Genomic DNA, 27,257 nt, shown 5'->3' on the forward strand with positions numbered 1-27,257 from the left:
ATAGTTTTGTCAAACCTGTTTCCTGTCAATAGATTTAGTTAACTAAATAAGCTATTTAGATTACGTAGACTTTTTTCCAAGCAGTTTCTCAGGTGCTGTCTTCCTTACATAAGAGAAGGATAAGAGATTTGATTGTGATTTTGATTGTGATTTAAAAAAAAAAAAAAGGCAAGGTTGCTGTGGATTGGCCATTCTTAGGTACTCATCTACTCCTACCATTTAAATTGTACTGCATTCTTCGCTTTTCAGTCTTAAATTAGAAGCAAGTTTGCTAATGTTTCCTGTAAGGTGGCATAAAATATTAGATGCTTGTAAGTTAGAAGGGTCTCCTTAGTACTACTTTTGGTGTAACTTTTATAGTGCTCATGATTTACTTGGAGCATTTTTAAAGAAATGTTCTATGAAGTCGCTTCTTTCTGAATAAGAAATGCTGAAAATTGATAATGTCTTTTCCAATAGAAAAGAAGTGATGAATATCTAATGCCAGCATTTGAGAATATGCTGGAGTAAAACTGTTAGTATTTATCTTTTTGAAACAAGTCTGTTTAATGGTAATCTGGCTTTTAAGACTTTGGTTTTGCTTGATTTCTTATGACTTCATTTCAAATCTTTTTTATAAATAGGAAAATGAGGCAAAATATCAAACTGATAGAAAAAAGTGGATGGAAGAAAAAAAAGGACTCATAGATCAAGTAAAAGAAGCTGAGAGCCATCGCAACAGAGAAATGAAAAAATTTTCTGAGGACAGAGAGCGTCATATAAAGCAGCAAGCAGAAATTGTAAGTGATGAGGTCTTGGCAGAGTGCTTTAGTGTAAGTCTGTAGTACAGAACAAATTTCATGTCAAGTACTAGCAGTATCAGCATTTGAGAGTAGGTGACATTTGTCAAAGTCCACTCACTTTCTTACGTGACACAAAGCCCAGATGAGATGTTCTCAATATGGAAAAGGGAAGGAGGGTCAAAGAATAAATAATAATAAAAAAAAAAGTACGGGATCTACAACTGAAAATGAATTACTGTTTAATGAAGCTAAGGAAACATTTCAAATAACAATTTGTTTCTTGGGTCTTCTATAAATCTTCTATAAAAATAGAATCCTATAAGGCCTTCGAAGGATGAAGAAAGAATAATCAGAAGTTGGCGAGAAAAAAGCTTCTCTCCAGATAAAAAGTAAAAACACTTGGTCAAAATGCCAGTTGTTTTGCTCCCATATAGCTTTCAAAACAGTGACTGATATTTTATGAAAATATAACTACTTTGCGTGCTCACAAGCCTGTTGTCATGTCTGCAACTTCTTAAGCACATGAAACTGTATGAATCTGTACAGTCTACAGAACTATATTTATTATCTAGAAGTAGTTAGCATTGACTTTGTGGACCTGCAACCAGCACAGAAAAAACATTAGGAGCTTAGTATTACTATCACTCTGTTACTTTTCCTGATGCTTGTTAATAATCACTTTAACAAACAGAGGTTGAAGTTCTTTGGGAAAAAATCTTTCTTCACAAGGAGAGTAATATAGACTGAAAATTGAAGCATGGTTTGCTTTTGTGTATTTGTATACAGTATATTTGTAGTTCTGCATGTCCTTTTTAAGATGTAAAACCGCTCTCAAGTTTTCTAAGGCCATAAAATAGCACTAACTATATGAAGCCAAACTCTCAGAACAGTTTGGATAGCGTGTAGTAGTAGTGTTTGTTTTTAATCTTTTCTCCATTTAGGAAAGACTTACTGCAGAGCTGGTGGAAAAGGACAGCAATCTTAATAAGTGGCGTGAAGAGAGAGATAAATTAGTAGAAGCTTTGGAAGTACAGCTCAAGACTTTGGCTTCTAAGACCACACAAAAAGATAAAGAAATAGCAGAACTGAAACAGTCTGTCCTAAAGGATTCAGGAAAGGTTAGTTTGTTTTTTTTTTTTTCTTACCATGTCAATTGCTTCCAATAAATTCTGCAAAACACTTCTCTTACCATTTCAGCTGCATTTTTGTTCTGAAACATGGTCATATTAACATTTGCAGCCAGCTTAAAATAAGGCTGGCTTTATGTTCTTTTGAAACTGAATTTGTGTTAGTGGCTAAAATTTCAAAATATTTAATAGTTCAAATAAATGCACAAATCAATTTGATTCTTTGTTTGCAAGGTTGGACTAAAAATTATTTTAAAATGACTTTTCCTGTAGCTTGTAGGACTTTGCCCCAGGCTAGGCTTAACACTTGATAGGAAATAGTTTTCTCTTTCTTTCTTCAGGTGCTTTTCTGATCTAACATGTAGAGTGGCATGAGATGAGAGAAGTGAGGAAAGTTGAAAGAAAACAATGGAGGCAGAGAAGGAATGATTTCTCAAGTTTTTTTTAATTTCTGTGTCCAGCTTTTAACCAGGATAGAAAATCTGATTAGAAGCATAGGACTTCAAAAGCTAAACAGAAGACTGATTTAGTTATCCCTTCTCTGGATATTTGAACTCAGTCTTTCCAGGTGAACATGCTTAAAACAAAATGATCCCAACTGCTGGCTCTTTCACAGCAGCAAGGACTTAACGGAAAAAATAGAAAGCCAAACTTCTTAGACCTTAGGGAAGATGACTGAAGCACATAAGTAGAGCAAAATAAAAATTGTATTACATCTTTCCAGGCTTTGTGACTTATTTACTTCCAATAGTGGCCACACAAATAATTTAAACTATTGTAGCTTTCGCTTGATAGAATTACAGGCTAGAACAGGCTAAAATTAATGCTATTGAGTAATTGCAGCGCTGCTCATGTATATGTTAATTCTTTTTGCCAATCCTGTAATTTGGCAATTTTTATTATGTTTGTTAGGATAATGAAACTGTGATAGAACTAAGAAAACAGTTGGCTGATAAAGAGGACTTCATAAAGGAATTGAAAAAATGCATTAACCATGAAAGCCTTCAATTTTCACCAGAAGTACCTTTACATGAAGAAAGTCAAGATACAGTGGATTTGTCTGTAAACAAAGAGGTATGATTAGTACATACTAATGTTTGTTATATTAGAGAAAATATTAATGATTGTTCTGTTCCTTTCTCAGTATATATTTGTGAGATACTGGTAATATCCCAAAAGTTATAATTTCAGGAACTTCCAAAATGAACTGTTAAGTGTATTTTTTAAAAAAGTTCCCATGTTCCCAAAAGATTGTGTAGGTTATCATGCATTCTCCACTAATCTTGCTGATATAATTCTAGTATCCAGATAATGAAATTTGCAAGCTCTACCACATTTGTCTGGCTTGAAAGAAAAAACAAGTGCTGCTAGACTTCTCTTTTGATTATCCCCACGTGTCCAAGCAAACAGCATGACCAGCGTGATTGAACAAGTTTGTGGCTGGTGCTATTATTACTATTGGAAGATATACATATGCAGTTTTCTTGTTTATGTGGCATGAGGAAAAGGCTAGCAATACAGCTTCAGAAGTAGCTTCTGTTTTGTTCTTTCATTTACTTTCCTGTAAAATAGTTGTTCCCAACAGCAGTGCTCACATCAGTCCCATTCTGTTTGTTTGAATTGACTTAACTGGTTTTACTATTCCTGCTTCTGTGAAGGGTTATGCATGGACACTCACTACTTATGAATGAGGAGAAAAGCCAACTGGTGTTGACAGTCATTGAGAGTGCTGTGAGAGCAGGAAGGGAATAGATGACAAGGTGACCAGAATCACACACCCCTAGATAGAATCTCCCTTTGCCACTTTCAGAGACAGAGTATTGAAAAAGATGGACTGTTGCTGAGACCCAGCAGCTCACATCTTACAATCACATCATGATGTTACTTGCTTCTCAGACTTGTGCTGTCTTTTAGTCTAGGTGTTCATGAGGTGTCTGTGCTTGAGATTTTATAACTTTAGAAAACTCTGTTTTCTTTTTTTTTTTTTTTTTAAAGTTTATTCTATAGGATAACTTCTATTCATTCTAAATATTTACAGTTTATGAAGAAACAAAGTGAGATTAATCCAATCACTGGAGACACTGTTCCAATAAGACATGAAGTTAAGGAGAATGATTCCAACAGTGCTTCTTCATTAAGTGAAACTGAGGTTGGTATGGAACTTTAAACTGGAAAGTTTTATAGTTGTATAGTGTATGGATTTGATAAATATAAAAATGGGTAGGAAAGAGTGTGATGTCTGAACAATTCTAAAGTTATTCTGCAAGTATCTTTTGACATGATCAGATTGTCTGATTTGAGAGCTTTTGGTAGCTCCAAAAGCTGAAGAAACGTAACTTAGTGGTGAATTTTATCTGTGCTTTTGAAAATTGAAAACTTTCATTATAAAGTAGCTGATTAGGTAAGCCACCTGGAAAAATACTTCTGAAGCCATGTTAGCTGAGGATGCTAACCAACCCTATGCAAATCTTTGATTGCTAACTTTCATAAAGTAGCAGTTATATAAAGAAAAATGTTACGTTATTATTAACCAACTCATTCTTGGAAATGCAAGATGTGTGGTTCTTGCTGTTTGTCTGTGAGGTGGTACAAGAGAAAATCTTCAGCTTGTTGACAACATTGCTGTCTGAATGCCTGGGCTTACTCCAGGGAAAAAAGTGATAAGACTCCTGCAGATTGAATTTGGCTTGTAGCTTGCCAGCTGGACCTTGTTATTTACACAATTAACTTCCATAGTGTTGAAGGAGAAGGGCAAACTCTCTGAAGATAAGCTACAGAGAAATTCAATTTTTCTGTCTAAAGCTCTTGTATCTGCCTAAACCTCTTGTACCTGCCTAGTTCCTAAGCAGCAGAATTGAGATGGACAATCATGTCAATTCTGCTGCTGATAGCTGCATGAACAACCCAGTTGTTTGTGCCCTTGAGGAAAATGACCTGGAAAGTATCAAGCTGAATTCAGCATGGAAAACTTAAGTTTTTATTCCAATCTATAACTGGAAAAAAATAAAGATCCCCTAGAAAATAAGGGTTAAACTCGGTTATAATTGGAGTAGAGTTCTTCTGTCATAAAAACTCTGTAAACTAGTATCTGAAAAACTGATTGAATGCTTACTTCACGTATCCTTTTCCAGGGGGATTGCATTATATTTTTATCTCATAATTACTTAATTTGTTTCCTAAAAATTTCCATATATTGCAGGAGCATTCAGAAACTGTCCTTGACTCTTCTGAAGTGTCCACAGAAAACGGAAGAACTAGTCGGTTCCCAAAACCAGAGATGGAAATCCAGTTCACACCTCTGCAACCAAATAAGATGGAAGTAAAGCATCAGGGCAGTGCCTTACCTGTGACAGTTAAAATGCTCAAAACAAGAAGGAAAAGGAAGAGTGATGAAATGGATGAGGTATGACCTAGACCAATTAACAAAGTATTGTGTAGTTTTTAAATGTATTACTGTGATACTTTATTAGAAATTTATTATCTGATTCTCAAGGAGATTACCGAGGTCTACAAATACCTCTATATCAGGGAGGGGCAAGGGAGTGAAAGAAGTTTAAATAGACATGAGTGGTGGATCTCCAGTCTGTGTTGAATAAGGCCATAGACTTCAATATATCCAGACTCTGGTCCCATGTCCCTGCCTTGCATTTCCTCTTTGCCTTTTACACTGTGCTCTCCCTGCCAGCACCATTTGCTGTGTCTCCAGCTCTCATTTGTGGGATTGCAGACCAATTCTACGGAATTGATAGTTTTGGCTTTGGCAACTGTTGTTATCAGTTCTCTCCTAATACATAATTTCAAATTAAGCTTAATCAACACAGTCCAGAACTCCAAGGCCACCTCCCTTTTTTTTTTTCCATCATATGAGGGGCTGCACAGAACTGCACCAGCACCTGAACTTTGCTGTTTTCTGTGGACTTGAATGAACTGAAATGAATTAAGTTGGGCTAGGTTATATGCTGCAGCCTTCTTAATGTGCTGTGATGTTTATATGTGAGCCTGAGACTCCACTGCAGTTCAGGATGGTATATGTTGTTCCCTGCACGTTACCAGCATACTTTTCACTGGCATTATATTCTTTAATAGAATTGTCGATGTGCAGTTTTGCTTCACATGGATCTTCAAAGAAAGGTTTATGTAGAGAGATGCCTTAATTCTATTGTTAATCTCTTAGTAACAATCTGTTTTTATCATTGTCACCATAAACCTGAAAGCAACTCAATAAATCTAAGTATAAATTCAACTTACATGTTTGCTTGTTAAATACCTCAATACTGGATGTGTACGAAATAATGGAGAGAAGAGAATTTCAAATGGCAGAATGGTTTGCCTACAGGTATTTCTAGTTCCTTTTAAGTTTATTTAGCATTTGAATAGTTACCACTATCCAATTATCCATATTAGCAAAATATCCAAATATCCACATTAGCAAATACCTCCATACTGTTAGCCATAGCGTTTAAGTTTAAGCAGTGGTTGTTTATATGACAAATTATTTCTGGAAGAATCCTAGCCAAAATTTACGTATTTATTTTCCTAGGATTTTGTGAAAAGTGAAAACAAGAAAAATGAAAAATCTATGGCTTTTAGCTCACCTTCTACAAGCAACAAGAAAACGGTTTGTTTTTTGTTTTGTTTTTTTTTTTTTTTCCTATTTTTGAGGTATTTCTTCTTCTTTTGAAGTATTTTAGTGTTTCTGAAGTTTTTTATTATTTATTTATTTTTAATTTTTGATGGTTTGGCATTTTCTGTAATGCATTTCTGTAACTTTCTGGAGATGTGAAAGGAGTGAACATTATTACTCAGCAATATCTTATCTCACTCAAGTATATAGATAAGGTTTCTTAAACACTTTGTTCCTCTTAAATCCTATACGCTAACGAAGGAGAGAGTAAGTCTGTTTGCCAAGTGTGTACTGGCTGTATTGTATAATGATCTGGAGGAAAGGATGTTGAGGAAAGTCAAGTTTGAGTGTATCAATAAGTGCTGTTGTAGGTGATGCTCTTGAAGGAGAACTAAAGTTCATTTAAATGCATGTCACTTAAATGCACATCACTTAAATGCACAACAATTACAAAAATGTCTTCAGGCTGCAGTACTGTCCTGGGCAAGTTCAGAGGGTGGGTACTGTATTTTTTTTTTTTCCTATCAGTTTCCTTATATTTTATTTATAATTAGAATGGTTTGTGTAAAGAAATGCTCTACAACCTGGAATTGATGTTTAAAGAAACTGTTTTCAGGTATTTCACTCGTGCCCGGAAATACTTGAAACATTGACAACTTTTTCTGGATATAGAATGAGATACTCCCACAGCGAGCAATATAGACTAAAGTGGTGTCAGTAGCAAAGCTCAAAATGTCAGCTTAAAAATAACATTGAAATAAAATGGATTTAAATTTGAAAATAAGTCAGACTTCAGCTTAAACATTGGTCTTGTATTTCTGCTCAGGTGTCTACTACACAGACGTCTAGAAAAGAATATTCTCTAAGAAAGCAAGAATCTACATCAAACAAAAGGTCAGCTAGAAAAAAGGATGGAACACTACAAAAACTTGGAGGCTTTTTTCAGAGTTCTCCTACTATTATTCATTCTAAAGGTTTGTACAGAATAAATAAAACTTACTCTGTGTTTTCTGGGCATTGTGTAATGGCGTGTTTCTACTGTGGTCTGTTAATGTGCGTGTTATTAAAGGACATGTCTGCCATGTTAAGTAGTTTATTAAATAATGGAAACTGAACTAGGGACTGCTATGTTGAATTCTGCAGAGTGGAAAAGGCTATCTTGATTGCAAGGACCACACAGTTCTAAAGTTTTGGTTAAATGTAAAAGGTAATCTTGGTGGGATTAGAGGCCACTAAGAATTAGGAGGTGAACTAAATCCAAATTCAAAATCCTTTGTATTTCCATAAGTAAACCTTTTTTTTTTCCATCTTTACCTGTCCATGTTTTCTGTGTAATGTGTAATAATGACTTTTGATGCATGTATTTGTGAGAAGATTAGTTCTACAGAATGTGAAAGCTATATGATAATACAGAATACATTAATTGCCATATTTTATTGATGATCTTCCTTATATTTAAATATAGTTTTGGGAAGATTAACTGCTAGGCATCTTCATTGAAGAACCTTTTCTGTTCTTTCCTACAGGAATGTACAATCTGAGGTTCTATGGCTTAAAAAGATTAGCAGAATGCATAAAACATGATCAGTTTTAAGTCCCAAAAGACACTCTTATCTGGCTGGTTCAAACATTCAGTGTAGATAGTGAAAACTGAAGATCTCTACACCAATTTGAAAAGTTGCTACAAAATAGATGTTATTTCTGTGTTTTAAAATAATCTAGTTGATGATAGTGGGATTGTTCAAAACTTTCCAGGTTTATATCTATTCTATGGAGACAGCATATCAATAGAAACCAAATTCAGACTATTCAAAATTTCAACCTGGAATTACTTAATTCAAGTAAATGAGTTTCAGTTTTTAACCTTCATTACCACATCTGGTATTTTCTTTCCCTATTTGCATAACTTAGTATTTCTGGAGTTTTCTTGTTTTCTTCTAGCTCATAATATGCAAGTACTCATCTCTTTAGAGATTTAGTACTAGTTTGAAACTATGTAAGTGTATAAACTTAAGCCTGCTGTCCAACTCCTGCTGAAGTTTAACTTTTAGTGACATTTGAACCCGAATTTATTTTAATATCCCTTTTGAATATATACTTTAAACTCTTGCATCCAAAAAGCTGTTTCATCTGTAGAAACCGTGGTGGTGAAATAAAATATTTGAATGTTTCAGCTTTATTCTGTTTATTTTGAACTACTTTTTTTTTGTATTCATTAACTTTTTGAGGCTCACTAAACCAGTAAGATACTGACTTATGACTTAAAAAAAATTCTTCTAGCAAAGAAGCTGATGGCAACAATAAGCTCTCCAAAGAGCTCTCCGAAGTCTTCAGAACCAGAAAGTCTCAAAGAAAATGAGATCAAGCCCAAAAGAGCTAAGAGAAAGCTGTATTCAACTGACATTTCCTACCCTCTAGATATCTCTGCTTCTTCAGTAAGTACTTACAGGTTACTCTAATGTAATATATTTCTATAATCTTTGCTTAAAATAAGCTATAAGGGGAACAGAACAAACTTGAAAGTCTGGTAAATTTGCATAAGGGGTGTGATAGTACTGAGTGTTTCTTGATTATACCTAGCCATTCTTTTTGGTAATTTTTTCCTACTGTTTTACTTTATTTTCTATTATCACCTCTCTTTGTTTGATTGTGACTTGATAGGTGATATAAACAATCTTGGAGATCTCTTTCTATTTGGAGCCATAAGTAGCTTAGTTCTGGTAACGGGGAATGTGAATTATTCTGCTACAGTAGTTGAGTCATAATGTATGTGTTTCTTCCAGCAATTAACTGGCATAACATAACTTGTTATACTATACTACTTATGCTATGCTAGTTAACTATAGCATAAAGAAAGAATAGAAATACAGGCAATTTAGGGATCCATTAATTTGGAACAGCATGATCAAAGCACTAAAGAAAATTCTGCATGTACGATTAACTTGGCAGTGGAAGTGAGTGCTTAAGGTAACTTCAAATTCCATTTATGTCTAGCTTATCTTTAGGTTACTTTAAAATGTGTATACATCTGTGCTTTTCCAAAGTACACTTTAGACAGCCTGCTGGGTATGCTTGAGCTGTGTTCTCCTGTCTAAGCCAGTTTATGAAGGGTCTTAAGTGCTAAGGCTTGATGTACTGTTCCTGAAATGCGATTTCATGGCTCTCAGTAGCTATGGTGCTGGTAGTACTCCTGCTCTATTAGAACTACGTCTTTTAAATCTGTTTAAGCCTTTCTTCTATTCATGATGGTGAGCATTTGTCCATGCTGCATTATCTCATTGAATTTTCTTCATTCAAATTGTATGAATGAAGGAGGCAGAAACCAAAATGTTGTTTGTTAGAAGATTAAGAAAATGGGACAGAACTACAGAGACAAAAGAAACTGAGAAACATGAAATTGAAAGGAAAAATGAAAGATGGAATTCTGGGTGTCGTGGTTTAACCCGGCTGGCAGCTAAACACCACGCAGCCGTTCGCTCACCCTCCCCCCTCCCTCTCTGGGACGGGGGAGAGAAATGGAAAGTGAAGCCCGTGAGTTGAGATAAAGACAGTTTAATAAGACAGGAAAATAATAATAACAAAATAATAACAATAATAATAATAATAATACAATGGTGATAATAGGAAAATAATAATATGTACAAACAAGTGATGCACAATGCAATTGCTCACCACCCGCTGACTGATGCTCAGCCTAACCCCAAGCAGTCCGGCCCCCTCCCCCCAGCTAGCCACCCCTATATGTTGTTTAGCATGATGTCAGATGGTATGGAATACCCCTTTGGCTAGTTTGGGTCACCTGTCCTGGGTCTGTCCCCTCCCAGCTCTTACTGCACCCCCAGCCTGCCTGTTGGCAGGACAGAGCGAAAGGCTGAGATGTCCTTGGCTTGGTATAAGCACTGCTCTGCAACAATTAAAACATCGGGGCATCGGGGGGTTATCAGCACTCTTCTCATCCTAAGCCAAAACACAGCATTCCACCAGCTACTAGGAAGAAAATTAATTCTGTTCTAACTGAAACCAGGACACTAGGAAAGTGAGAAAGCCACAGAAGTTTAAGCTATAAATGTATTTTGAACACCTCATTTCACAAAATGAGTATTAGAGTTAAGAAATTAAATTTGCCTTTAGATTTTCTTTGGACATTTTTTAAGATAAAAGGAATTTTGTATGGTCATAGCATTTTTATTGCTTCTAATCAAGCAGCTATAAAATGGTCTCTGTCCTATAAACATCTGGTTAAAAGAGAAGATGTTTTCAGAATGAAATTTGCTTATTATGGGGAGAAAAACATGTAGTTGATTACATGAGTCTAGAAGTGTATGTCAGCCTTCTATAAAGAAAAGATGAGTAACTCTTGAAATGTCTTTTTCAGATTTTTATAGAACAAAATGAGAAGGAAAGCGATCATCTAATCATCAAGCGACGTCTCCGATCAAAACCAGCTAAATAATCTTGCAGAAGCATGTTTGTATTTCCTAGTCAAGGCATGCTTTATTGTATTATTTTAGCTGATTGTATATAGGAGGTGATAGATACTTTGTCATGCTACTAAGCTTGTATATTGATATGTAGAATATTCCTGATGGTTTCAAACTTTGACTTAATTAAAATTGAAATAAGCTCAAGAAAGCTTGTATTGTTTTTTTATAGGAACTGTTCCTTAGTTACCCGTTGTTCAGTGATAACTATGCCTGTGAAGAACGGCTTAAATTCTTGTTTTCAGGTGGCTTGTATACTTACCCTAAATTTGGGGTGGCGAGGTTAGGAGGAAGAGTACACATCATGACTTGTGCATCCTTAAATTCTTTATAATCCCTGAAGGATGAAGGAGTATTAATATCCATAAATGTAATCTGGTATTTCAAGTGACACAGTTTGGTGTAGACATCTGAAAGCTTATTCTAACCATCCAATCCTCATCTAGAACAGGTGCTTTTTGTACTAAGATTTCAGTTCATAATCAAATCACTGTACTTCTCCAGCTCTTCCATTTTCTGCTGTCTGGTCCAGGTATCTGGACTAAATTCTTTCAGGACTATAGACGAGTATAGCAGTGAAGACTTACCTGAGGTAGATGCTACTGATTTTTAGACAAGTGTCATAGCTGGAACCATAGTAAATATACAAGGTGAAGTCATGAAATGCTCTTACACAATGGGGCTGTACTTGCCACATTTATTCTTTGTCTTCCTCAATATTTCATCTGCATTGTTCCATGTTTAGCAGATGTTTTCAGTCAGCTGTTCATCTTGACCCCTATCTTGTTTTTCCTGAATAATCTCAGTTAATTTTAGAACCCATCAGCATGTCCTTGTTTAGCTGGATTGTTCCTTCCATTGTGTGTAACCTTGTGCTTGCCTCTAGCAAGATTCATATTCTATCATGTTGCTTTGAATGACAGTTTGATTGCTTATCATTAAATCAGCAGAAGCTTATAGCTCTTGTTTTACGAAAAAAAAAAAAAAAAGCAAGGTAAAATGCAGGATTGAAAGGATTCTACATCACTTGATTTTTGGATGTATGATTTCCTTATTGACTGAAATGTATGGGGAAGTAATAGAAATACCTTCAGCCACTTGACATCTCTGAAATTGCTGATTGGTAATGTTTGTTCTTCTCCCTACCAAATTTGAAGTTTCATAGTTTCAAATCCTTAATGCTTTTAGCTTTTGTAGGTTTAAAAAAAAAAAAAAAGCAAGTGACAACTTTATTTCAATTAATTGCTGTGTTAATTGCAATTTAGTCATTTGTGCATCTAACTAGAATACAGATTCTATTAACTAAGTCAAGCTACTATGACCTACAGGAATTCTACTGTATTTCACCATCTGCATTGTCAACTTTTCTAAATTCTCATACTTAGTATTAGAAGCTCAACAGTGTTGCTGAGCTATCTGGAAGCCATATTTTTTCCAGAAAGAAAGCTGTTCTTTCAGAAAGCCATTTGAATAGATGTTTTTAATATAATCGCCGAGTACTGTACATTGCAGTACCTGTACTTATGCACACAATTTTGGTATTTGTCTATTTCACTTATTCCAGGGTATTTTGTTGCTAGGATAGCCTCTGTAATTGTAAAAACTGCACTGAATTAAATTCATAATTGTAGGTGTGGTTATCATACTTCATAATTAAAAATTTCTAATATTTGCAGAGTTAACACATTCCCTTTGCTTTGGTCAAGGGATTGTGATTTTTGTGCTTACTTTCTACAGCTCTTGAAGGTTGAGCCTATATGTTAGCCTAGAAAATGAATCATGCTTTGTGTACTCCATTGTCCATGTCAGGAATAAAAGTTCCCTCCTGAGTAGGAAGAATGTGACTGTCAAAATGTGATGTTAAAAACAAAACACTAGGAAAGCACTTGTTCGATGATATAATATGTTCGCTTTAAATTCTTTGGAAGTAACAGGAAATGCCTTTTCTTGGCCAGGCTTCCAGTTAGCTTGATGTTGTCCTCCTTTCAGCTCCTTTTCTGGGGGACCAAGCACAAACGTGTTTTAGAACATCATCTTCCTTTGTCTTCTGACTTTTGCTGATATATTCATGCTCAGCTTTTACCTACCTACAGTATTTACCTCCTCATTTATTCTAAACTTTCTTATCAACTTCATTGTTTGGCTTGGAGTAAAGAGAAGATGCCTGATATTTAAGTCTTCCTTGTTGTCTCGTGAACTTTCCATCTGCAGGAAGGCATAACCCAATGGTGTTCTCTGATGTATGTACCACTTGTGCATCACTGGCTGAAGAGGAGAATAAGACCTAACTACAAAACTGGGTCAAGCAGTTTAGGATATCAATACTGATATCCTAAGAGAACTAAAATCTCACAAAGGAAAGTCTCTTGGGGTAGCAACAGTAACTTCCCTTGTTCTTTACAAATTTGAGGAGACCTAGTTGCTGGAACTATCTGAAATAAGACAATGTAGCTTGGTATTGATTGTTTTCATATATTGAGAAATTCTGATACTTAAAATGAAGTTTCCTTTTCCCAGGAAAAAATGAACTTAGATGACTATAACTTCAGTAACAAACTTAGCCTCACTTTTTGTTGTTTCCCATACGAAGAAGGAAACTTATGTAGCATGAAACATTTCAATTTCTGATCTAACACCAGGGTTCTGCTAAGTGCTTTGTACAGGCATGCTATTGTCTCTCAATCTGGTTTTAAAATTGAAGGTAGTGAAATACCATTCTTATTTGAATAGCAGCAAGCTAGAGCTGCTTTAAATCACCTGTCAGCATACAGCTCCTTTGAAAAATCACTTTAAAAGGTTGCAAAGGAGCTGTTACAGTATTCAGTCATTAAGTGTGTGTTACAAAATGTGTTCGCACAGCAAGTGATGCTACACTGTGGAGCAATAGGTGATACTGGCTTGAATAAAAAACACAACACACAAACCAACAGCAACAAAAATCCTTTTCATAAAGACTAAGCTTCCAACAATTGATCAAGCAGTTTGTTTTAATAAGTGTTCCCAAACATGTCTGTCACTGAATAGTTCCCTTAAAGCATGTCATGCTATAAGGAATTCCCAGAAAATAACGTGTTACAGTTGTATCAGGCTGTATAATTTTTCCAATGGATAAGTTACATCTTGAAAAGACTATTCCTTGTTTAACTCTGGCTAATTTGGGGGTGAACTGTTTTTTTTTTTTTTTTTTTTTTTTTTTTTTTCTCCTCTTCATGGCACCTTGATTATGGTTATAGCAAAGGCTTCTGGAATGCTAATACTACTGGAAGGCACTACTTCACACATTTCAGGCTTTCTTTTGGCAAAAGAAAACAGGGAGGAGCAGTGGCAATGTGATCAGACAGCTCACTAAAATGAGGGTATCTTTCTAGAATTTAGAGCATGGATTTATTTTCTGCTCGTTTCTGTGAGAAGCAGAGTATTTTGGGGGTGTTTCTTCAGTAACAGGATAGTTTTCTATAATATGAAAGTACTTGAATGTTCTTGCAACTTGACTAGTGCTGTGAAAGAATTAAAATCAAGAAAAAATGGGCTTGCTTAGGTGGGTACGCACATCTGCAGGCCTGCTGAACTCGAGTCTTCCCTACAACAGCTCAGTCCCCAGAAGATGGCGCTGAGGCACCCTTCTTTGCCTCAGCTCTCCCAATTGATCTTCAGCTGGGAGGTGCAGGAAGGCAGAAAACGTTTTTTTGTTTTGTTTTGTTTTTGTTTTGTTAATTAATCCACTTCTCATCACACTTAGACAAGTGTTGTAGAAAGTGTGGAACGAGATGTTGGTGAAATACAGTCTAGGTCTTCACTAAGAGACCTACTCAGTTGTTTTCCCCTACTGCAATGAATACTACATGTGCACACAAGCATTAAGCATACAGCCCTGTTACAAAGGATTTTCTTCAGGACATATTTTGTGTCAGACACTTAAAAGTCTGGAAGGACTCAGAAGTCTGGGAGGCTGTAGTTTTCCTCACCTTTCCAGGCGAGGCCTGCTCCATGACATAGTGTTGTCAGGGCTACTGACTTGCATTGTTGGTAGTGGGAAATCCCTCAGCTTCTGAGCTTCTGTCATCTGTGGTGAGCATCACTATTGCAGTGGTTTCAGTGTCCTACCTCTGTCACTGCTGGAGATGCATGTTCTTCTCCAGTTCTTCAGCCATAAACTATCTCTCATCTTCATGTACCCACCCTAAGAATTGTACTGCTAATGTTAGGTTTCAATACGTAGTTTACCAGTTTAGGTTTCTGTGCTGCTTCCTTTACTTAAATTAATTGAAAAGTATGTAATCAAAATTCTTCTGAACTATCTAAAGTCAAAAGATAGACTACCCTCTGAACATTCATATACTGGCACCTTGTGTGTGCAATGCTTTAGTTTTTTTTTCAGTTTTCTTGTATATAATCAGAAAATTCAACTGTTTGAGCAGATGCACAGAGTAACCAAAGGCTCCATATTCTTTCATTTTACTGCAAGTATGTAATTCCTATCCAGCTGTAATTCATAGCCAGTGACTCTAATAAAGCTGAGCTTCATTCAGCACCTGATTTGCTGCTGGTTCAGTACCACATCCCATCTGTGGTCCATCTGGCTTCTACAAGAAACCCTCTATTTTTTTTTTTTTCCTATTGTACAGTTTCATGCAGCAGGATTTCATGGAGAAGGAGGAATTTCAGCGTTGACCTAAATCTTCTGTGGAAGTCAATAGGAACAGGATTTCTTGCTGCAGTTAAAGCTGCACACTTTTCAAAGCCTACCTTGGCTTGTAAAGCTAGATGTGCCAGCTCAAGAGGAGTTCATAGGTGAAATTGTTAAATGAATGTCTAGTGCTGTTCCTAGATAAATGTGTTTGTAACAATGTTTAAGACTTCCTCCTCAAACTTGTCTCAGAGAAGTGCAGAATTATTAACGACAGCTGTATATTTACAGAAGTGGCATCAGTTTCACCATTAAATTCTATGGAGTCCCATGAAGTGAAACCATTTACAAAGTCTGTCAGAAGCTGTCAGCAACCACACTGTCTCACAGGCACGTAAATAAGGCCTTTAGCCTTGTTTCAGCTGTGTAGTCTTATGTATACGCATGCAAACATCAGAAACTGCAACAGAAGACTACCAGAACACCACTATCTAGATAAGCCCGTCAGTCCCCTAGTGATATTGAGTCTTATCTGGTTCTCTAGTCAAACACTGCTATGTTTTGTCTTCCCTGTTGTTTTTGTCAATTTTAACAACAGAAAATGTTATTTATCATAAACTGATTATACCTATCGGTCATTTTAGTGAAAACTTAAAAACTGTGGTTTCATGATTGAGATAAAGCATTGGTTCGTATGTACTGATGCCTACTGTAACCTGTTCATCTCTTGCTGCAGGCTAACTTTTCAGAGGAGTTTATGCACTAATCCTTTATTTTATTTACAAGTGAAATTCACACTGAAAAATTCATTAGGCAGAAATAGTTTCTCCAAGGTTTAAGAGAAAACATAGGATATCAGTTTCTCTAAGGAAGAGTTTGTTTCTGAAATTGCTGATTTTAATACTTAGAGATTCGCAGTAAACTGGATTTTTATTTTTCTCCAGAGATGTTGACACAAAACAAAAACTATTCCTCTAGAGGGATTTAAAAGATGTTTCAAGGAAGTGCTATAAACTTGTTCTATTTTTGAGTGAATAAGGACTCTCCTGAGAAACAAACTTGGGGTTATTTTACAACCTAAAAATACCCAATTGTACAACAGAATGTCTCATGACCAAATTGCAAAATGAAACACTATGACTTGAATTGATTAGTGACTGATCAGTTACAACTTGCAAATTATTTGCAAATATTTCTGTTCCAGAAGACTGCAAGTTATTGACAGTGTGACATTAGAGGCAAAGGCTTTGGAGGGGTGAGAGTAAACTACTTGTTCCAGGAGATGTTAACATCAGTATCGGACACTTCAAGACACATTTAATTACACCACAGAAGCACTATCTTTAAAATAGCATTTTTACTATGAGAACAGCCTAATTACTGGCTTCCGCTGTACCAAAAAAAAAAAAAAAAAAAAAAAAGTTGTCCATTTACTACACTCCTATGCGGTTTGCTGCTACATAACTGACTTTTTACAAAATGTCACATGGGGTGTTTGGTGAGTCTCAGACTTATTTCTGTGTGTTTTCATAATGCACAACAGCTGGGGAAAACAAGTTGCTTAATTTTTTTTTTTAAATTAAGCATTTAACATAGCAGTTTGATCAGTTTCAAGCATTTGATACTTAACCATTTTAACTTAAATTATCTCTCAAAGCTGTTGACAACATTTAAAGACTGTGTTATTACTAGGTTCCATCTGAGCTTATGCTTTGCGAGGTGAATAGGGCAAGAGAGGCATAATTTCTATCTAACTTTTCAGTGCTGCTCTTTTGCTACTAGATGTTTGCTAACTAGATAGTGGTGGCTTTTTTCTAGCTGCAGCCCTCTGAGCTGTGACAGTGCTGTCACCCAAAGGCTGGCCATGGGCACTGCTCAACAGTCAGCAAAGGAGCAGAACCACAGAATTGTCTAGGTTGGAAGAGACCTCAAGATCATAGAGTCCAACTTCTGACCTAACACTAACAAGTCCTCCACTAAACCATATCGCTAAGCTCAACATCTAAATGTCTTTTAAAGACCTCCAGGGATGGTGACTCCACCACTTCCCTGGGCAGCCCATTCCAATGCCTCACAACCCTCTAAGTAAAGTTCTTCATAATATCCAACCTACAACACCCCTGGCGCAACTTTAGCCCGTTCCCCCTCATCCTGTCACCAGGCATGTGGGAGAATAGACCAACCCCCACCTCGCTACAGCCTCCTTTAAAATGTACTTATAAAGAGTGATAAGGTCGCCCCCGAGCCTCCTTTTCTCCAGGCTGAACAAACCCAGCTCCCTCAGCCGCTCCTCGCAGGACTTGTTCTCCAGGTCCCTCACCAGCTTTGTTGCCCTTCTCTGGACTCTTTTGAGCACCTCAATGTCCTTCTTGTAGCGAGGAGCCCAAAACTGAACACAGTACTCGAGGTGCGGCCTCACCAGAGCTGAGTACAGGGGGACAATCACTTTCCTAGACCTGCTGGCCACACTGCTTCTTATACAAGCCTGGATGCTGTTGGCCTTCTTGGCCACCTGAGAAACACTTCTGGCTCATATTCAGCCAACTATCCACCAGTACTCCCAGGTCCTTCTCCGCCTGGCAGCTTTCCAACCACTCATCTCCCAGCCTGGGGCTCTGCTCAGTGTTATTGCGCCACAGGTGCAGGACCCGGCACTTGGCCTTGTTGAACTTCATAGAGTTGGCCTCAGCCCATTGGTGCAGCCTATCCAGATCCTCCTGCAGAGCCTTCCTACCCTCAAGCAGATCGACACATGCATCTAACTTGGTGTCATCTGTGAAGTTTCTGAGGGTGCCCTCAATCCCCTCATCCAGATCATCGATAAAGATATTAAAGAGGACCGGCCCCAGCACCGAGCCCTGGGGAACGCCACTAGTGACTGGCCTCCAACTGGATTTGACTCCATTCACCACGACTCTTTGGGCCCAGCTATCCAGCCAGTTTTTAACCCAACAAAGTGTACGCCAGTCCAAGTCACGAGCAGACAGTTCCTTGAGGAGAATGCTGTGGGAGACGGTGTCAAAAGCCTTGCTGAAGTCAAGGTAGACCACATCCACAGCCTTTCCCTCATCCACCAAGCTCGTCACTTTGTCATAGAAGGAGATCAGGTTCATCAAGCAGGACCTGCCTTTCATAAACCCATGCTGACTGGGCCTGATCACCTGGTTGCCCTGTAAGTGCCGCGTGATGACTCTTAAGATAATCTGCTCCATGAGTTTCTCTGGCACTGAGGTCAAACTGACAGGCCTATAGTTTCCCAGGTCTGCCCTCCAGCCCTTCTTGTAGATGGAGGTCACGTTTGCTAGCCGCCAGTCAACTGGGACCTCCCCGGATAGCCAGGACTGCTGATAAATGATGGTAAGTGGCTTGGCCAGCTCCTCCGCCAGTTCTCGCAGTATCCTCAGGTGGATGCCATCTGGCCCCATCGACTTGCGTACATCCAAGTGCCGTAGCAGGTCACCAAACATTTCCTCATGGATAGTGAGGGCCACAATCTGCTCCCCATCCCCTTCCACCAGTTCAGGGTACTGGGTATCCAGAGAGCAACTGGTTTTGCCGCTAAAGACTGAGGCAAAGAAGGCATTAAGCACCTCCGCCTTTTCTTCATCCTTTGTAGCTAAGTTCCCCCCTGCATCCAGTAAAGGCTGGAGATTCTCCTTAGTCCTCTGTTTTGCACTGATGTATTTGTAAAAACATTTTCTGTTGTCTTTGATGGCAGTAGCCAGACTGAGCTCCAGATGAGCTTTGGCCTTTCTAATTTTGTCCCTGCACTGCCTCACAACATCCTTATAGTCCTCCCGAGTGGCCCGCCCTCTTTTCCAAAGATTGTAAACTCTCTTTTTCCTCCTAAGCTCGAACCACAATTCTCTGTTCAGCCAGGCCATTCTTCTTCCCCACCAGCTTGTCTTTGGGCACATGGGAACAGACCGCTCCTGTGCCATTAAGACTTCCTTCTTGAAGAGCGCCCAGCCTTCCTGGACCCCTCTGCCCTTCAGAACCACCTCCCAAGGGACTCTGCCAACCAGTGTCCTGAACAGTTCAAAGTCAGCCCTCCGGAAGTCCAATACGGTGGTTTTACTGGTCCCCTTCCTGGCTTCTCCTAGAATGGAGAACTCTACCATTTCATGGTCACTCTGCCCAAGACAGTTTCCAACCACCACATCTCCCACCAGTCCTTCTCTGTTTGTGAAGAGAGGGTCTAGTGGGGCACCTCCCCGGTAGGCTCACTAACCAGCTGCGTCAGGAAGCTATCTTCCACGCTCTCCGGAAACCTCCTAGACTGTTTTCTCTGGGCTGTGTTGTGCTTCCAGGATATATCTGGGAAGTTGAAGTCCCCCACAAGAACAAGTGCTGATGACTTCGCAACTTTTGTCAGCTGCCTGTAGAACTCCTCATCAGTCTCCTCATCCTGGTTTGGTGGTCTATGACAGACCCCCATCAGGATGCTTCCCTTGTTGGCCTTCGCGCTGATCCTAACCCATAGGGACTCCACCTTATCATTCTCAGCCTCAAGTTCCACGACATCAAAACTCTCTTTGATACAGAGAGCCACACCACCACCCCTTCCATGCTGCCTGTCCCTTCTGAAGAGCCTATAGCCAGACATTGCAGCACTCCAGTCATGAGAGTGGTCCCACCATGTTTCCGTGATGGCAACCAAGTCATAGCCTGCCTGCCTCACGATGGCTTCCAGCTCCTGCTGTTTGTTACCCATGCTGCATGCATTACTGTAGATGCACTTCAGCTGGGCCACTGCCTTCTCTCCCTGCCTTGCCATTGTTCCCCTGACACAGCCCTAACAAGCCTTGTTTCAGCCCCGTCCCCCCTCTTACCTAGTTTAAAGCCCTCTCAATGAGCCCCGCCAGCTCCTGGCCTAGGATCTGTTTTCCCCTTAGAGATAGGAACCCCCCTGCGGCCATCAGGCTGGGTGCTGAGTAAAGTGCCCCATGGTCAGAAAATAAACAACAAAATTTCTGCATTGGCACCAGCATCTGAGCCACGTGTTTATCGGGTGGGCTTTCCGTGTCCTCTCTGTACCCCTCCCTGCCACCGTAGGGATGGACGAAAACACCACCTGTACTCCCGCTCCATCCACTAACCGTCCCAGTCCCCTAAAGTCCCGTTTGATGGTCTTCAGGCTTCTCTCTTCAGTGTCATCACTGCCAGCCTGGACTATTAAAAGAGGACAATAGTCAGAGGGGCGAACCAGGTTGGGAAGCTTTCTGGCAATGTCCCTGACCCTGGCCCCAGGGAGGCAGCAGACTTCCCTACGGGTAGGGTCACACCGACAAATAGGTCCCTCTGTTCCCCTGAGAAGGGAGTCACCCACAACAATCACCCTTCCTTCTGTCCTGGTGGAGGCAGTCTTGAGGCGTGGAGTCAACTTCCTCGCCCTAGGCATCCTCCTGGGTAGACTTCCTACCTCATCCTCAGCTACCAGTCTCTCAAGCTCCAGGGCCTCAAACCTGTTGTGTAAGGGCACCTGGGAAGGTGGGGCTGGTAGGGTGGGGGCATCGCCTGCGATGTCGAGCAGGGACCTGTTTCCATTCCTCCTCAACTCCTAGGTCCCCTCCCTCTGCCCGACAGCAGCAGGGCAGGGGGTCCACCCCCATTTGAGGAGTCTCACCCCGGTACCTGTCCTTCAGGCTGCTCAGGGAGTTGCTCCACAAGTCTATCTCCCGCTCACACTCCCCGATATCCCTCAACCTCTCGACCTCCTCCTTGAGTTCTGCCAGGTCATCCACCTGCTCGCACCTCACGCACACAGTCTCTTTGCCCCCCACAGCTGGTAGCAAGAGGCTCAGGCACTCCCTGCACCCGGAGACCTGAACTGCCGCAGTTTCGAGCGGGCAGTCGGTCTGGGTGTGTGCAGACTTCCTGGAGAGCGCACTGTGCCTGGTGTACACCACTGCAGCTGAGCTAGCGGCAGACCGCCGTTAGAGGAGGTGTTCGTATGGGCGGGGGGGAACGCTCTGCCCTCCCTGCTCGCCCTGCCTGCACTAACTGCGGCACCACGCCCTAACTGCCCTCCTGGTCACTCGTATTCCCTAGGGGCCGCTTTTGAACGGCCGGGGAGGGGGCGCTGCTGGCTCCGCCTACGCCTCGTTCTCGCCTCGTTCACCTCCCTCTTGGGGGCGAGGGCTGCGGGGTCCTGGCGGCTCCCTCGAGTGGGCTCGGTGCTGGAAAAAATTAGCCCTGGCTGTCTGATCCTCCGCTCCGCTGCAGAACGCGTCTGCCCCGGAGCCGATTGCCTCAAAAAAACAGAGAAATTTTTTCACTTGTCATTTCTGCCGAGTCTCTGAGCTCTCTGCTGCTCAGTTGTAAACGGAATGAAATTACCTGCATTTAATCCCAGCTCCACCAGACTCTAAGTATTTAATGTGATGTTAGTTTTTTTGACCAATTATTTAGACCTTGTAGAAATATGATTTGACTCCTAAATGTGGGAGGTGCTTGGTGGTCTCAAACTGAGCTCTACACACATGTGGTCATAACCTCCTCCTCTGCAATGAATGTTACAACCATGGATTCTGGTGTTTCCTCACTGCGAGAAAGATGTGATTATCTGTGGTAACAGATCAGCTGATACTTAAAGGTATCGACTGCTGTGCAGGTTGACATCCTCTCGTTCTCCCACGAGAAGCTCTGGCTTTATCATCCATAACAATGTGGACATGTTTTATCTGTGTATCTCCATTTGGGGTTTAAGATGTTTACGACGAAGAGACATCTGGAGAAAAGATGAAAAAACCTATGCCTTTACTCCTCTCAGAATGAGTATGCTGCTTCTGTGATATGAGAGTGTTTGAAAAGCATCTGTGAAGCTTTAAGTATAGCTAGGTGTTGAAATGAGGGCAATGGCTGAGTTTCTAAGGAGACTTGCTTTACAGAGACACCTCTATGCTCACAGGAATTTGAAAAAGACACTTAATCCTCATTTGGCAGGGATGAATCTTGCTGGTCCTGATCTGATATTAAATGTGAGGCATTTTTCTCAGTTGTTAAAAAAAAAAAAAAAAAAACAAACAAACAAACAAACAAAAAAACACAACAAACTCAAACAAAAACAAAACACAAGCTGCACCAGGAACAGCCTAGGAAACTCTACTCTTCTTTTCCATCATTTCTCTAGTTAAAATTTCTCTTTCCTTACCTGTGGTGGGATGGCAGAAGCAAGTCTACTTTCCAGTCACCTGTTTAAATTTTCACTTTATAAAGTGTAAATCACCCAGTATGCAGCTTTCAGAGCTCTAAGCCATGTCCAGCTGCTAAGAAAGAAACAGTCTTTTAGTGGTTCAATAAATAATTTTGAAATTAGGGAAATAATTGCTTTATGGGCACTCTGTGTGCAAGGTTCTCTGGATGTCTTTCTTTCCAAGTAGTTTAGCCAGCTAAAATACATCATCCAAATAACACCTCTGAATAATATATATATATATATATATGTATATTTGAGGTTGTTTTCACACAAATTCTGGAGGAAATGCCTTGAGCTCAATTCACGTCATATTTTGAAGCATGTGATGTTAACATGTAGAATGCCACATAGCACTGACTTCCTCTAGCTCCTGTTAATAATGCAAAGATGTCTGGATAGGTGCTCTCATCAGTACTACTGACTGTTAAACTTCTCACTTATGGAAAATGGCCTGGTGAGGTGCTTATTCCTGCAGGCACTGCTGGAGCAGAGCTCCTCAGGAAGTCAATATTTTCCTAAGTGCATGCCAAAGGCTGTAGCCTGCACACAGCTTCTGGGGTGCTGCAACAGAGCCCATAGCAGATCTCTTGGACCATCTCACATAAAGAAAATTTTCTCTTCCTAGCAAATTAAACTTCATAAACAGTTAAATTCCAGTGAGGCAAATGAGTAATGAAGAAAGGAATAGCAAGTACAGTCAGTCTCCTAGACTGTCATAACTTCTTTTGAAGAAAAACCCTGAAGTTGGATTCATTTTTGGAGCAACACCTGTTAGATAATGCATTAAGTGTAACTGATGAAAGAGGAAACTCGTTATATACATGTATTGCCAAAATACTAACTACTTCACAACTCAAACATTTCAGTGGTCCGGGAAGTACAAATCTAAATTCCAGTACAAGATATATATACTTCATGAAAACTGCATTTGCTTAACCTTTGTGATTTACAGGAAAGGAAATGTTTTACTTCAAAAACATTAATAATATTTATCTCCCAAATTATTTTTAAAAATATTTTTTTCATAAGGGGAATAAAAAGTTCAAAAAGCTGTGTAAAATGACCTTTCTCATCCGTGTTGCTTTAATGTTATAGCCAATAGGGAAAATATGTTGTTTAGAAGTCAATGCTGTACAGGTAAAAATGAGGGTGGGCACCAACTGCTGTGATTGTGTGCTCCCTGACCTCTCCAGCAAAAAAGATGAAGTTAAGGGAGAAAAAAAGAGGACTCTCCTGTTACGGAGTTTTCCAATTCTACCAAGAATGCTGTATTAGAGGTTAGATGTTGCATCAAAAGCTATCTAATTCCATCTTTTTGAATGACTTTTAAGTATTGATTTCTACCTTTGCCTTACTGCCTTTCATTCTTTTGACTTTTTTTACCTGACTTTTTTTACCTGACTTTTTTTTTTTTTTTTTTTGTCATATATATTATCAAGGCTTAAAAGGTATTTTTAATGTCCACCATTCCCTTTGTTCTCCCTTTCTTAGAGATCACACTGCTGTTCTGTGTACTGGTTTCATACAGTTTTACTCCCACATTCTTGCTCCATAATGCAGACCATCTGAGCAACTTCTATGCAGAATTCAAGGATAAGGTGCCTGATTTAGTCCAGACACTTAAAAAGTTGATATCAACAAAGCAGAAGTAAGATAAAATTGCTCAGAATTAATAAATAGGAGAGAGGTTTTAGTGTTTGAGAGAACTTTGAGACAGATGTGGTCATTACAATTACTTAGGGCACTACTGGTCAAATGTTGGATTTAGAGGAGAAAGGAGAGGTTAGTAAAACCCCCATCACCACTATGTAGGGTTGTGTTCTTATCACAAGTAAAGAACTGTGCTGCTGGATAGTTGCCAGCATTGTCAACCTGGCTGCCTGCTGCTCTGCTGCATGGCAGTCTTAACAGTTTTGTCTTCCAGCTGGTAGAAACATCAGGCCTGGTTTGACATGCATGCTTTGGTGTGCTCTGGAGGGACATCTCCCAAGGGTTGCACATCTCTGTGCCCCTTAGGAAAGCTGCTAATATGTCTTTATTTTTAGCATTGGTACTTACAAAATGCTTGCTCTAAGGGATGTACCCAGTCTATGAATAATGAGAGGAATGTGTGCTGTGCACAACTAGAACTAGGAGATTGATAGGAATAATTGCAGCAGTGCTTCATTAACATGAAAATATTTTAATTGTGTCTGGCTGAAATCTAGTTTCCTGAAATTAAAACCATTACTTACATACACACTGCAAATGAAAAAGGACTTCCAGGTGACCTAGACATTCAAAGTGGTTACAGTCTGTGTGCAGGCCTGGTCAGTGGAAATCCAGTACTTGTGCTACTTTATATCTTGATCGGAGTGTGCAACTACTTCTTCCTCTGATTATATTAATAGCTCTTGAGTTTGTACCAGCAAATCTGCTTCTATTGGCAGGAACCTGGAGGGACATTGGGGCCGATCTGATACTGGGAGCAGAAGCTGCTTCTGCAGATAGCTGCTCTTATTGGATATTCCCTTATCTTGGTGCTGTCAGTAAGGGCTGATGTCTTGCATTAAGATGTTAGAGAAATGAGCAGTACTGGCATTATTTGGGGAAATTCATAAAATAGAGATTTCCTCAGAGCTGATGAAACAGCATTAGGTAGTCCCTTTCAGTATGTGGACCAATTTGCCTGACAGCACTGGTGAACAGTTTCAGGTGCTAAGCTGCCTACAGCCTGCTCATCTGGATCAGGTGTGGGCTCAGAGCTGGGGCTGGGGCTGCTCTGTGGTCACCTGTGCTGAAAGACACACTTCTCTGAACAGAAGTACTGCCAAGTGCCTGTGTGCTGTTAGTGGAATGGGCTGTACTGTTTCCTCTCTCATTTAGCATTTCCCATGGGGACACCACTCTTTCATCTGCTGGGAAACTAGCCCATGGCAGCTGAAGCTGGAACTGGTGAGAGAAGCCAGTCTTGGCTGTGAGTCCCTGCCTACCTCTCTCAGAGGTTATCCCCAGCAGTGGGGCTGTATTCACCTGGCCTCCCCTCCTTAGGTCTGTCCTGTGCCTTAAGGCCTGAGCACCTCACTGAACCCAGCTGCCAGCCAGGCCTCCTCAGGTTTTCTGTCTAGCAGCTGAAATGGCCCAAGAGAGGCTAACTCACTCCCCAGCACTGAGGCTCTTCTGCGCTTGCAGGGGGACAGAAGGGAAGACACCTGTGAAGTACTTTGAGAGGAAGATCTATCACCCGGAGGGAGGGATGTCACCCTGCCCTGGCAGCCCTGAGGCAGCGGTCAGCACTGTGACATGTCTCAAGGACACCGCTGCCATGAGCTATGGGCGGAGGGGAAAGGTAGAGCACTGCAGGTGATCCATTGGTCATCTGGCACCTCTCAGCCTTTCTGGGGAACTGTTGTAGTGGTGGAGTCAATGTTATTCCATAATTTCTTCTGTTCTTTTATGAAGATCAACAAATTTTTGTCCAAAGCAAAACAGCACGTGAGGGTCCTGTTTACTCCAGGGGGAATGGGATGATGACTGTTCCTTTGGTACATAATATTAAATCACTACTTTTCCAGCCCACATGAAGAATCAAAATATCAATTTTGGTTTTGTTTTTAACTTTACTGACAGAGATACTATTGCTAGAGAAAAGCACAAGGACACTTCTCTCTTTTTAACATATAATTTTTCAGATTTCTGTAAACAGTTAAAAAAAACAGTTAAAATCTTACTTAAATCAAATCAAAGAACCAGATGCAGTGAGTCACTAAATAGTGTTTTTTTTTTTTTTTTTTTTTTTTTATGTCAACTTTCAAATGACTGAAGCTGAATTAACTTATTACTGCCTGGACATGAGTGAATTAAATCTAAATTGTGATAGAGAATTTCAAAAACTGCCTTCATTATCTTTCTTTTGACACATTTTATTTCTTGGTTACTGACATTTTTTCTTGCATTGACTAAAGACACTCAAAACATGAGCCTACATAACAGTAGGACTAATTGCAGGTGATTTGGAATAGCTTATGATAGACGCAGTGATGGACAGAAAAGCAAAAACATGTTCAGAACTATGACAGTAGGACATTGCGTACTTGGATATTAGACTACCATAGCAGAACTGCAGAGGATACTGATGTGTGATGTACCAATTCTTAAATTTTAGGTAATAGATTTTTTCCCACACCTTACAGTTTTGATTTTCAAGACTGTGATTCAAAGACATTTAGGCTAGGGGCTAAAGCAGAAAGAGGAAGCTTGTCATGTTGGGAGCACATGTACAGTGTGATAGAGCACCCTATCCCAGCTTGGAAGGTGAATAGGAGCAACCTATTCAACTTGTAAATTGAATAGGAGCAAACTGCCTATGTGATAAATCACATTTCTGTATTAGCTGCTCTATTGTTCAAGTTGCCCTGACTGACTGTTAACTAACATGT

At 39.6% G+C, this 27,257-nt stretch overlaps 1 protein-coding gene across 1 annotated transcript in view; it reads left to right on the forward strand.

The window, feature by feature from the left end:
* Nucleotides 1-11,165, forward strand: part of KIF20B (kinesin family member 20B) — a 36,307-nt gene extending 25,142 nt beyond the window's left edge. The window contains exons 26-34 of the mRNA XM_084525944.1: nucleotides 624-779; nucleotides 1,724-1,900; nucleotides 2,822-2,983; nucleotides 3,948-4,058; nucleotides 5,109-5,312; nucleotides 6,450-6,527; nucleotides 7,360-7,507; nucleotides 8,814-8,968; nucleotides 10,909-11,165. Coding sequence (XP_084382070.1) covers nucleotides 624-779; nucleotides 1,724-1,900; nucleotides 2,822-2,983; nucleotides 3,948-4,058; nucleotides 5,109-5,312; nucleotides 6,450-6,527; nucleotides 7,360-7,507; nucleotides 8,814-8,968; nucleotides 10,909-10,986 — 1,269 coding nt within the window. The 3' untranslated portion in view covers nucleotides 10,987-11,165. The remainder of the gene's footprint in view (nucleotides 1-623; nucleotides 780-1,723; nucleotides 1,901-2,821; nucleotides 2,984-3,947; nucleotides 4,059-5,108; nucleotides 5,313-6,449; nucleotides 6,528-7,359; nucleotides 7,508-8,813; nucleotides 8,969-10,908) is intronic.
* Nucleotides 11,166-27,257: the final 16,092 nt, after the last annotated feature.

The sequence above is a fragment of the Aythya ferina genome (genome assembly GCF_964211825.1).
Source record: "Aythya ferina genome assembly, chromosome: 7".
Taxonomy (NCBI): domain Eukaryota; kingdom Metazoa; phylum Chordata; class Aves; order Anseriformes; family Anatidae; genus Aythya; species Aythya ferina.